Below are 12805 nucleotides of genomic sequence, written 5' to 3'. Positions count from 1 at the left end.
TCTTTGCGTTCAAACTTGAAAAGCCACTGATTGCAGAAAACGGATGGTTATTTGATTCTGAGCATCTTTTAACTCTTCCTTTCCCATTTCCTCTAGTTTTATCTTTCCGGTTTTTTAAAGTTCAAACAAATTCATTTTTTTCAAATAAGGTGCGGGGGTAATTTTAATTTCAACAATTTTCATTATTTATGAGTCAGGCAGGTAGACGCACGTGGGGGAATTGAGCCACTTTCTGGAAATAATGTTATGTGGGTAGGTTATGTTGCAATCATCAGTTGTCAGACCTCTCGTTATTCCAGATCTGATATATGTTTTAGAAACATGGGGTTACTCAGCGTACGGTTCACAATAAAATGATTTCTAGTTTTAGTTTTACATCTGCTCCATGAGACTTTCTTTTTGGAACGAGTTCGTGTGTTTTCAGAATATGTAAAAAATTGAAAAAATTTGATGAATTTCAATACATTGCAGGTAGTTTCAGTAAGAGTAGATTTTTTGTTTCTAATCAATAAAAAAGAAAATGGACGTCGATTTCGAACATGTGTTGAACTAAACAATAACATGTGCTTTCTAAACTGTTTTTCACTAACAAAGCCCCGTAAGTCCCACTCGTCTTGACCAATGTACCAATATTTTTTACAACTCTACCTTCCCGAATTATCCACAGCTTCCCCAAGATCTTTCCCAGCTGCATGTTTTGAAAAAGTTTATTATCAATTTTTAAATGTTGACCAAGAAGTAAAAAACCATTGCTAATTAGAATTATTTGGGATCAAATTTTCTCTAAAAATAATAAGTAAAGTTCAGTTATACATGTAGCTCATCGGTTTTTGGCGTTGTTGTGCTCCCTTCTCTAAAAAAGGAAATGAAGCACAACAAAAAAGATATATGCAACCTATTTTGGGCGGTTCACACTGAAGACCATGGGCGTGTGCAATGCGAGATCTTAAAATGGCACATATAATGTTTTCGAATCAAATTTTAAGCTTTACTCTTTGCCTTTAATATTTTCAATAGAAGTTGAGAATTTTAATTATGTAATTTTTCGAATATCATATTTTGTGTGTTCTCGAGGACTATAAGATGTTTTCAAAGAATACCTCCAACGTCAAAAGTACAAATATTCGTATCAATGTGTCTACTTGCAGATGTCAGACTCCACCTCTTCATTACTGCTTCTATCCGATCAGGCGTCAGTCTGCTTTGCAAACTCTTCAAAAATGATTGAGCAGACAAATCGGACGATCATAGGAGCAACTATTCTCGTATTTTCCCTGATTTCAAATTTTTTGAATGTAACAGTTATTACCGCGATTATCAATGAATGGAGCTCTTTCCGTAGACAGATATTTATTCAATTTGTGTTCAGTATGATTACTGCCGGAACAGTTTATACAAGTGTCAACTTTTTTGTATCAATTCCATGTTCTTTCAGTTTCTGCCCATATTTAAAGTGAGTGCTAGGAGACTGGTAATTTGTTTGAAGGAAATTGTAAAATTACAGACATTTTAAAGAAATAGTCATTAGTTTTGAACCTCGTTTCCTTCAAAAATGTATTGCGTGTGCGGAAAATTTCAAGTTTTCGCAAACCCTCGATCTATGTGCATGTGAACGCAAATTGTTGGGTTCTGTTTTTTCTTTAGCCAAAATTAAAGTATTTTACTAAATTAGCTAGCTACAATGCAGCTTTCATAGTCAAACACACCTTTTCTAAAAAATGTACTAGATATAAATTTTTAGTTCGTTTCAGAAACATTGATATTAGCTAGTTTCTTTCTCGGTTTTGGATCAAATCAGAACATAATTCTTGAAAATATACTCTCATATAATTTTTTTCAATTCTTGGAATTTCTTACGATTTACTGAACATCTTATTAGAAAATTATTAGAAGGTCACACATTTTTTTTCTTTTTGCAGAGATGACTATCTCATGATTATATTATCACTTCCAAATACATTGAGTTTCATTGCGTACCTTTTGGCAAACTTTGGATTTTCCATTTACCGCTTATGTATCGTATTTGATATATTCAGGCATCACCTGAAAACAGTACAATTCGTAGGTTCATATAAAAGTCGGTGGAAATTCAAGTTTTGGTTTTATAGGTTACTTTGTATCTTCCGTGGATTCTATCAATATACGTAGTAATTGATACCACGTGGCATGGATGTATAAAACGTTTCAATAGGTGGTCCATCGGTTACACATATAACTGCTCAAACTGCAATGTTTGGTGTAAGAATTGTAAATTGAAAATCAAATATTCATTTTTTCTTCAAATTTCCAGTTGGAGTCAGTTTCATTGGTGTGAACTTTTACGCCGGACAAGTTCTTCCAATTATGATGTGCTTCATGTATGGGATTATGATTGTTGATATCTTTTGGAAAAAATCAAAAGGTGGAGGGAAGTCGAGAAGGTTCACTGCTTTTGATATCAAACTGGTAAGTAGTAAAGATATTTCAAATTGGCTAAAATGGAAGATTGGTTGAAACAGTTTTTTTGTTCCCATTAAAAAATTTGGATATTTTTTCTCTCAATTTTGCAGAAAAAAATTGAGAGGAATAAATTATTTGAGATTCATTATTAACCTGAAACGTTATTTATCAAATTTTATTATTAAACTGCCGATTTTAGGTCAATTGTAGAGTCTCAGCGTATTTCTTCTGATTCATGAAGTTTCTTCTTGGACGACTGTTTTAAAATATGTGAAGGTTGCAAACCAGATGCATTTCTAAAGTTTTGCAAAATTAAAAAAAAAACATTTAGAAATTTTAAAAATTCTATCTTTTAAAAGGCATGTTTTTCAGTTCCAAAAAATCAATAATGCCCAATCATAAATTTTAGAACATAATTTTTTTGCACCTGGATATCACAACACAAAATTTTTGAATTTCAAGTTTTTTCAGGCGTTTCAATATCTTCTTGTTTGCCTTGTTCAGTACCTTGCATCTTTTTTATTTTACATTGTTCCAAAAGTTGGAAATGGAAGTACACTTGCAATCATAGCAATGAATATCATTGGTTTGTTAATATCTCCTTATTCATGTGATTTTTTCTCTATTTCTCAGGTGTTATTGACATGGGACTTAACCCACTTATTCTACTCATTTTCAATTCAAAAGTTCGTCTTGCCACTGTCGTTCTCTTCAAGTTTTTGCCTTGCTTAAAAGTCAATCAGCCAAAAGTGGCTACAGTGACAATAGTTCTTATGAAAAGCACGCAGTAGTTCAATTTTTCATATGTTTTTGTTGTTAATTATATTGATCATTTTGTTACGGGAACTTGTTTTTTGAAAATAAATATTTGTTTCTTTGAAATTTTATGTTCATGTATTTATTACTTAGACAATAAAAAAATGGCAGGTAATACGGTCGTGAATACATTTTTAATATACCGTATTTCTTCTATCAATATGGCTGCAATACTATTTTTCGATGGTCTTCCCGCTTGCAATACTAATAGGGAGTGCAAGACTAATAGGGAGTGCAATACTAATTTTCAGAACATTTTTCTGGCTTTGAGCTTACTAGTTTTTTTTCTGAAAAAGCTCGAATCTTATGTGAAAATTCAGATAACTTGATTTTAATTGTAACATATAAGTTCAAAAACATTTAATCTCGTAGAACTGTTGTGAAAAACTGTTGCAAAATAAGCAATAAGTGATATAAAAATCTTTAAATTACTAAAGAGGGTTTGCACCAAAGAAGTAAACGCAAGACTATTAGGGAGTGCAACACTAATAGGGAGTGCCATACTAATTTTCGGAAGTCTCCGAGGGGCAATACTAATAGGGAGTGCAAGTCTAATAGGGAGGCCATATTAATAGAAGATATACGGTATATGGAGTAACAAAAAAACATTATATTTTGATTTTAAACTCCTCTAAAATTCACTTTTCACCTGCCCATTTTGCTACGTAATTTTTTTTGGTTATTCTTTTATGAGACAAATCTCAGAAATTAAATCTTGCGATTTTTAAAATGTCCCCATTTTATGAAATAAATACCACTTGAAAGATCGACTTCATATATTTTTTAAATAACTTCTAACATACGATGTTTCAGATGTATTTGACAGGCTGAAAGGTCGTGGCACGTGAAAAATGGCACGAAGTCGCCTGCTGAAAATGCTAAAGAAAAAAGTTTAAAAAGTTTAATGATTTCTTAAAGGTTTGAGTTCTCAAGTTTTTAAAATTAAAACTTGATTTTTACAATAATGTTACACAGATGAAAGCCCAAAAAAAGTATTGAATGTATCAAGAAGAGAGTTTATTGTAGAATAGATTAGCAATATTGTAGTAAGCAGGTGTGCAGGATAGAAGAGTATATTAGATACTCGAGAGAAGCAAGAGCTGATTTGTCATCAAGTTGAATAATGATATGTGGCATGTTGTGATAAGATCTTCACGTCCGGGCGAACACGTTAGTGCCACACAGGACGTTCACGTGACTTCCCAACAATATTGTTTTAAAACACTCAAAAATAACTCAAAATAGACTGAAAGTCTGAGATACCACTAAATAAAAATACAAAAAACTAGAAAAAAAAACTTATCTCTTAAAAATCGCAGTCTCCAGCTTTTGACTTCCTCCAAAATAGGAAATGCAGGACCAATTAGCGATTCGTTCCGCCCACAGTTAAACCAATGAGGTACAAGCTTTAAAAAAAACTGATTAGTTTTAGGAAAAAAAAAAAAAAAAAAAAAAAAAATTTTCATTTTAGAATACTTTCAAACAGGAAATAAGTCAAAATTGAAACAAGGTTTTTAAAAATTGATTTTTTTTTTCGTATTCTTTTAGTATTTCAGAGTTTGAGACTATTTGCAGTATTTCTAAACTGAAGCTTAATACACACGAGAACGTTGACATGATTAAGTTCAGTCGCCAAACTATAACTCTCAATTTTTATATTCAAATGAACATAATTATGATTACTATTAGTTGTATACATTCCTCTAATCAGGTGATTTCAAAGTGTATATAAAATGAAATCGGCGAGTCTTTTCATTTCAAAATTTCAATTCCCACTGCACACTTCGTTGCCTGATTAAACCTTTTCAAATTCTCTCCCCTCCTTCTTCAGGATCGGTTTTTCAAAGAAGCCATTGTGACCGGATATGATGTGTTCTCAATCTCTCAAAACGGCTTCTTACTACGTTTCTGTTTTGGTTTTCCGATAGCTGTTTTATATTTTCGTCTTATTTATTTTCTTCGGTTTCTCTGTTTGCTTTCTTTTCTTGATTATTAAGTAGTTTTAGTTTTCTTGAAAGCCAAAAAAAATACCAATTTTCAGCTTCTGTCTGACTTCGCTTTCAGAAGTCAAGCTATGCTGAAATGTCACCCAGGCTTCAATACGAAATTGGAACTATTGAAATATGGAATTCAATTCGTTTATTTCATTGTCGGACTCGGCTTTCACTTTGCTGTAATTAAAGTCCTGCATAAAAAGTGGTCAGTGTATTCGAAATACCCGTTTTTAAAGCTATACTACGTAGATTCCATATTGGTAAGTTTCGAATTTTGTTTGTTCAAATCAAATTTTTTTTATTTTTTTAGAGTGTTCTAATTATTTTGTTGGACCTTGTACTTATCAGAGTATTCAACTACATTCCGCCACTCTGCCAATGGGTCTTGCAAGAATTTCCAGAACCATCACAATTAATTTCCATTCTGTTTATCGAGCAATACTTGCAGTTCGTGAAAAGTCTCATATTCTGTTTTATGGTGGTTAACAGGGCAAATAATGTGATTTGTGTGAAGTCGTTTGGAACGGTGAGCGGGCTTAAAGTTCTTTTTAGTAGGCTTCGAATATGATTTGTACCAATTTTTGAAAATACGCCCCAGAAGAGAGGCTCAGAAATTTTAGAATTTTTCTTCTGTTTGAAGAGAGCCAATTCGAGCATGTGCTTAAGCGCGTGCGAACGGCTGGTATCAGATTTTTTTTTAATAACACAAATACTTTTGAAAGTTTAAAATTTTCTTGATGTGAAAATCTTTTCATCGAAGTTTCTAAACAATTCTTTCATTCTACTTTATTTTGAATCAAAATTTTTGGCTATTGAATTTTCAGCGCAATTCTATATGTTCAGTAAATCTTTAACTAGTTTTAGTTATTTATGAACACCATTATACACAATTGCAGCTGTTCACACAGGAAATTTTCAGATTCAAAGTTGTATCATTCCTCATGTGATTGTTTTCTGCATTCTATGCCCATTGCTTGGCGTCTGGACAGCGTTTCTTTCGGATAGTCGATTTGTTCCATTTCAGGGAGGATTTATTCATGAGACTATGATGGAGTATCACTGGGTAAGACGAAATTCATAGATGCGCCCCAAAATGAAAATGATTTCAGATAACAGTCTCTCAGTTCTCAGTGATCATATCTTCCATAACAATTGTCACTGTATGCATATGTTCCGTGATCTCTATGTTGTGCATTTCAAGGACACATGCTGAAAATAAGCACACCGAACAATCTCTGACAGCCTCAGCTCTTGCGATGAGCATCTTCTACGTGTTTGCTCTTTCGATGAACATTTACTGTCAAAAAGCGCATGCTTCATCTTTAGAGATGCTTGAATTTTGGAAAGCCCTGACTGCATTCGCATTTGATATCATTCTAGTTTGGTAGGTTTTTTTCTGGAAAACTTTATTTTAATCAATTATTTTTTGAAATTCCAGCCCTCCAGTCATCATGTTATGCTTGAACGTCAGACTACGAATCAACGTCTTCTCCGTTGATACTAGACCAACTTCTCCAAAGTAAAAATAAATTTTAAAAAATCAAAGCTATGAAATAAAAATGTTTTGAATCTACTTCCTTTCTCTGTACTTACTTTAAGATTCTGAAATCTGAAACTAAAAGTCCAGAAGCCTGCGCCAAATGTCAAAGTGGGAAATTACTACCGAGATCTATTCAACGTTTAGTTATAATTCTCAGCGAACTAAATTTTTGTTTTTCAGATAGGAAAACATAGTTTCGTCTAGACAAATAATGAGAGCTATCAACAATTCAGATTATTTTTTTATTACTTCAAAAAAGCCCGGAACAAATGTCGAAAATAGTATTTCTAACCAAAAACGTGCGCGCGTCTGCACAGGTAAACCGCGTCAGGTTAGTGGCAACCTGCCAGCAGGTCGCTGGCTGCTGAATGGAGAACAACTGGCAGGTGAAATCGCGGCCCGCTGTCAAGTTGACACTAAGCCGCCGCGGGCCGGCAACAGGTCAACGTCAGGTTTGTGTCAGGTTATTTTAGATTCCGTATTAGGCCCATATATACCGGGAATACTGCTTTTTGTTTATTAAAATGTTTGTTTATTAAAAAAATTGCCAAAAATTGTGTTTATTCAACATGAAAAATGAAAAAATAAATTTGGAAAGAAGGGAAAAAAACATAAATATTATTTAATATTTCGGCTTAGTGTGAGCCTCGTCTCGATTCCCGATTCCTTGGATCCATTATTAGCAGCCACTTGATCGAATTGTTGATTCGGTGATTCTAAGCAGCATCAGATGGGCGGTAACGTAGAAAATGATCATCTATCAGCGACAGCTCGAGGAGTTTGACAGCATTCCGCATCTTTCTATAACAAATTAACGTTAAAGTTGAGAGAAATCGCTAGTTTTTTCCAAACGCTAAAAAATTATGATTTTAAAACTCACTTTGTAAGGTTAATTCTCTTTGCAAATCATGATCCGAGCCAAGATAGTGTGGGCTTAGCGACGACAAATTCGAGCTTTCCAATCAAGAATCGCTCCATCAAAATAATGTCGGGTACTCGGCTGGTGGGAAGATTTCGTCGTATTTTCTAAAATTTTTAAAATTTACATTACATTGAAATATTTTATTATGAACATACACTGTGATCATCATCGACGTCATTCCAACCAGTTGAAATCGCATTTTATCAATATTGAACATTGGGAGAGCAAGATCCACGAGGATCACCGCGAGATGAAATGTTTCCTTTTGGAAATTGTACTCTTTCACGGCATCGCTGAACCAATCGATGAGAATTGTTCGCATCTCTTATTAACTTGTGTTTGCCTGTCAAAGTATTCGCGTGAGGCTCGATTCTTCTACTTTCTTTTGAATCTACTTCACAGCTTCTTCATTTTTTAGTTCCTTTTTATGTTGATTTTCATCAAAATGGAAGGATGAGGTGGTTTAGCGGACGCTTGTAGTCAATGTCGAAGAGGCGACGACTCTGCACGACTCTGAAAACATAAATTGTTATGAATAACTTCATTTTTGAGTTCAACTCTAACCTTTTCTTCCATCTTTAGTTCTTCGCGAAGCAATGTTGTCGCCACCGCCGGTAATTCTCTCATCCAGCCATTTCCGTGCCATCCCAATCGTTCGCGTCAATGTCGAAAATGCTGAAACACCAATAAATATACGGAAAATAATTATTTTTGCCGAAAAATCAAAGAATTGATGAAGAAAACAAAGAAAAATCGAAGAAAAGGAAGAAAAAATCGTGAAAAAACAATTGAGGAGGATTTACGCTAAAGATGAGGAGGATTTACGCTAAAGAGGGCGCGCTACCGTTATTTCGGAGGGTCGTTGCCATCTGAGTTTGGAGCTTCTTTTGAAATGCTTTCTCGCTCTTATACTGAAGTCGTAGAAAAGAAAAAATCACTTTGAGTCGTAAATGTGATTTGTGATTGAAACCAACAAATAATTGAAAAAAAATTGAGTTCAATAAAAATTTAATTAAAAATATTTTCCACAAAGGGTCCCCCTTATGAAAAATTTTTGGGAAACATTTTTTCTTCCAAAAAAATTTAATACTGCTGGATTGTGTAGGAAATGTAAATTTTAGTATTTTCCACAGTTTTCATGGATCAATCATACTCCTGGGCAAAAAAAATACAACAGTCGATTTGGCTTGTTCATAGAAAGTCAGTACTTCCAAAATGTTCTAGCTCCGCAGGCAGCTGAAATATGAAAAACTTGTCAACTAAAAAGTTGTTAGGAATAACAGGATTGACAAATTACTTATTGTAACTTTTTGCCATCTCGGATGGCTGAGCAGGTAGGAGCACCTAATTATGAGTCAAATATTACTATTTTTGGCTTATGATATCTCCGTACTCTGCACAGAAAGCAAGAAACTATGAAACATGAAACATGTTCTATAACAACCTGATAAAGTTTGTTGTTGACAGCTTTTTGATATCTTGCTTGCCCGATGTGGGACATGACTTCGAAAAACTGGCATAGTAGGTAGATCAGTTAGAGGAATATAGGTTTTTACAGTTTCTTAGTTTTCGAAAGCACCACATTTGTCAAGAAAGTACATAGATGCAGTTAGGGAAACATATTTTTACTATATCTGATAAATATTTGACTAACTTTGAAAAAAAAATTTTGGATTTTTTTTGAAAAAAGAAATCCAAAGGGTCCCCCCTTATGAAAATTTTCTAAAATTTTTCCGAAAATTTTTTTTTTAAAACTTTTCTTAATTTGTTCATATGTTATAGAAAAATGTAAATTTGATTGTTTTTTTTTAAGTTTCGATGTTCAGAGCACGATTTCAGACGAAAACCTTGGGTTCAGTAGAACCCCTAAGTTCAAAAAAGGCATTTACTATGAATGCGTATATCTCCGTGAAACAAATTTTTATGGCAAAGTGATCAACTACATAGTTGTTTATCTTAATCTAAAGAACAACTTTGTAGTTGATGATATTTCATCAAAAATTTTGATGGCCGAGATACAAACAGAAAAAGAAGAAGAAAATACAAGCATGAAGTTGCTGCATTTCACACAACCTTATCTCGACCATGAAATTTTTTGATGAAATATCATCAACTACAAAATTGTACTTTAGATTAAAATAAACAACTTTGTAGTTGATCACTTTGCCATAAAATTTTTTTGAGATATACGCATCCAAAGTAAATGCCTTTTCTGAACTTAGGAGTTCTACAATACCTCAGGTTTTTGTTTGAACTCGTGTTCAGAACATCGAAGCTAAAAAAAACAATTAATTTTACATTTTTCTATAACATCTGATCAAATTATGAAAAGTTTTCAAAAAAAAATTTCGAAAAAATTTTTTAGAAAATTTTCATAAGGGGGGACCCTTTGGATTTGGAAGTACTGACTTTCTATGAACACGCCAAATTGACAGTGGTATTTTTTTGGTCAGGAGTGTGATTGAGCCATGAAAACTTTGGAAAATAATAAAATAAACATTTCCTACCCAAGCAAAATATTTTTTAACATTCAGTTTTATCCATTCATTATTGGTGTGTCAGTCAAAACTTTGCCTGACAGTAACCTGTCAGTTGGCATTTGCCTGCTCTTAGCCTGCTCCTGACCTGACACCTCGCCTGACGCGGTTCATTATTCGGTGCGGTAATCCCAAAACTGTATTTCTGGAAATATTTATTTTCAGACATTTTTACTTTTCGAAAATTTCCCTAAAACGTAACTGATCGTACTGAAAAATGTTTTTGAGCCAAGAAAACTTTGCCTGACAGTAACCTGCCAGTTACCATTTGCCGGTTCTTAGCCTGCTCTTAACCTGACACTCGCCTGACGCGGTTCATGATCCGGTGCGGTAACCCCGAATCTGTATTTCTGGAAATTATATTTTCAGAAATTTACTCGAATGAACATAAAACTCATTTTTATGAACTTTCACTCAGTTTCTGAAACTTCCATTTTCACTCATCTGACCCATCACCTGACACTTACTCGCCGTTCACCTGACGCGCTTTTCTCAAAATGTGAGCGAAAATTACTAAGCTGACACTAACCTGCTCTTAGTCCGACAGCGACTTTTAGCCTGATACTAAGCTGACACTAACCTGCTGGCGGCTTTTAACCTGCCATTAAGCTGCCACTAACCTGCCGCGGTTCATGATCCGGTGTGGTAACCCCGAAACTGTATTTTTGGAAATTTTTTTTTCAGAAATTTACACGAATGAACATAAAACTCATTTTTATGAACTTTCACTCGGTTTCTGAAACTTCCATTTTCACTCATCTGACCCATCACCTGACACTTACTCGCCGTTCACCTGACGCGCTTTTCTCAAAATTTGAGCGAAAATCACTAAGCTGACACTAACCTGCTCTTAGCCTGACAGCGACTTTTAGCCTGATACTAAGCTGACACTATCCTGCTGGCGGCTTTTAACCTGCCATTCACCTGCCACTAACCTGTGGCGCTTTACCTGTGTGATAAGATTTAAGCTTTGGTTCGATTTCTTCTATTTTTGAAATATTTTTGTAAGTTGAATAAAGTTGTAAAACAACTCATTCAAACATTTTGCAGCATTTTTAAAGTGATTTTATTCTTATTCGGGAACCTAGAATCATTGTCCGCACTTTTTGGAAATTTTTATTTTTTTCATTTTTGCTCAAAATTTCTTGATCAACTCCAAGCAAAAAATTCAAAAAATTTCATTTTTCTAAACAATTATGAAATTGCTATGTTGTTGTTCAGAAATGTATGAAACGTACATTGCACAAGTTTTAACTCTCTATTCGCAAGTAAACCGTCGAAATGATCTACATCTCACGAACTTTGTGCAAAATATTTAACCAACTTTGAAGTTGCATAACTTCGTTGAGATAAATTATTTTGAAAAATGATCAACTAACAAAATGTTTGTTGAATAACAGTGAACAAAGTTTTAATTATAAACTTTTTGATACCTTCAGCCACCAAAAAGTTGTGACCGTTTTCCAAAACACAATGTTAATAGAAAAACTAGCCAAATGCCAACCTTGTTTTCTTCTTTGTAGCTGGAGGTATCAAAAAGTTTATAACTAAAACTTTGTTCACTGTTATTCAACAAACATTTTGTTAGTTGATCATTTTTCAAAATAATTTATCTCAACGAAGTTATGCAACTTCAAAGTTGGTTAAATATTTTGCACAAAGTTCGTGAGATGTAGATCATTTCGACGGTTTACTTGCGAATAGAGAGTTAAAACTTGTGTAATGTACGTTTCATACATTTCTGAACAACAACATAGCAACTTCATAATTGTTTAGAAAAATGAAATTTTTTGAATTTTTTGCTTGGAGTTGATCAAGAAATTTTGAGCAAAAATGAAAAAAATAAAAATTTCCAAAAAGTGCGGAAAAAGTGCGGAAAAAGTGCGGAAAAAGTGCGGAAAAAGTGCGGACAAAAAGTGCGGAAAAGTGCGGACAAAAGTGCGGATTCTAGGTTCCCGAATAAGAATAAAATCACTTTAAAAATGCGCAAAAATGTTTGAATGAGTTGCTTTACAACTTTATTCAACTTACAAAAATATTTCAAAAATAGAAGAAATCGAACCAAAGCTTAATTCTTATCGGACGCGCGCACTCCCAACTCGGCCACCGAGGACATTTTTCAACTCAATGTGGCGGATGTCACATTTTCGGTGGTCACGCAAGCTGAGATTTGCGTGGATTGCATGGTAAGACAGTGGATTTCAATGGTGTTTTTAACTGAAATTTCAAAACGTCATAACTTTGCTGAAACTTGACCGGGGCAGCTAAATTTTTTGGAGAGATCATAACTAACACTCTTCTGTAGGAATTTTAACATGAGAACCCCAAATCTACGGACCCCCTCAAAGACTTCCCTTGTAAGTCAAGTTGAGAAAAATCAGAAGCAACGCAGGATGTAATACCATCAAAAAATCAGATAAGGTAGAAGAACGATCAGGAGCATGATCATCTTCATACAGAATTGACCCCAGGTTCTAGTCTTTTTGGACGTTCTATATGAATGAGTGTATTTTCGTAAACTTCTATCCGATGTTTAGTTAAAATTCTGTCAGTTTCA

At 33.9% G+C, this 12805-nt stretch overlaps 2 protein-coding genes and 1 pseudogene across 3 annotated transcripts; 2 read left to right on the top strand and 1 right to left on the bottom strand.

The window, feature by feature from the left end:
• Positions 1-1148: 1148 nt before the first annotated feature.
• ZC487.2 (G_PROTEIN_RECEP_F1_2 domain-containing protein) lies at positions 1149-3305 on the top strand (the record flags this gene model as incomplete). Its single annotated transcript, NM_001359778.2, has 6 exons — positions 1149-1453; positions 1920-2061; positions 2109-2238; positions 2291-2445; positions 2911-3025; positions 3073-3305. 6 exons carry the CDS (start codon positions 1149-1151, stop codon positions 3228-3230), a joined length of 1005 nt encoding a protein of 334 aa, NP_001346719.1. The 3' UTR covers positions 3231-3305.
• A 1989-nt stretch (positions 3306-5294) lies between these two features.
• On the top strand, positions 5295-6822 carry srg-30 (Serpentine receptor class gamma-30). The gene is made up of 5 exons (NM_072301.5): positions 5295-5509; positions 5560-5775; positions 6169-6312; positions 6359-6633; positions 6688-6822. Exons 1-5 carry the CDS (start codon positions 5330-5332, stop codon positions 6770-6772), a joined length of 900 nt encoding a protein of 299 aa, NP_504702.3. The 5' UTR covers positions 5295-5329; the 3' UTR covers positions 6773-6822.
• Positions 6823-7324: 502 nt separating this feature from the next.
• Positions 7325-8637, bottom strand: W02F12.1 (annotated as a pseudogene). The gene is given in 7 exon segments: positions 7325-7384; positions 7443-7590; positions 7670-7815; positions 7836-8224; positions 8330-8385; positions 8396-8513; positions 8556-8637. Coding segments are annotated over 7 exon segments (999 nt in total).
• Between the last annotated feature and the right edge of the window lie 4168 nt (positions 8638-12805).

The sequence above is a fragment of the Caenorhabditis elegans genome, chromosome V, assembly GCF_000002985.6.
Source record: "Caenorhabditis elegans chromosome V".
NCBI classification, from domain to species: Eukaryota; Metazoa; Nematoda; class Chromadorea; order Rhabditida; family Rhabditidae; genus Caenorhabditis; species Caenorhabditis elegans.
The sequence above is the reverse complement of the archived record's forward strand: the minus strand, read 5'-3'. Positions and strand labels throughout refer to the sequence as shown.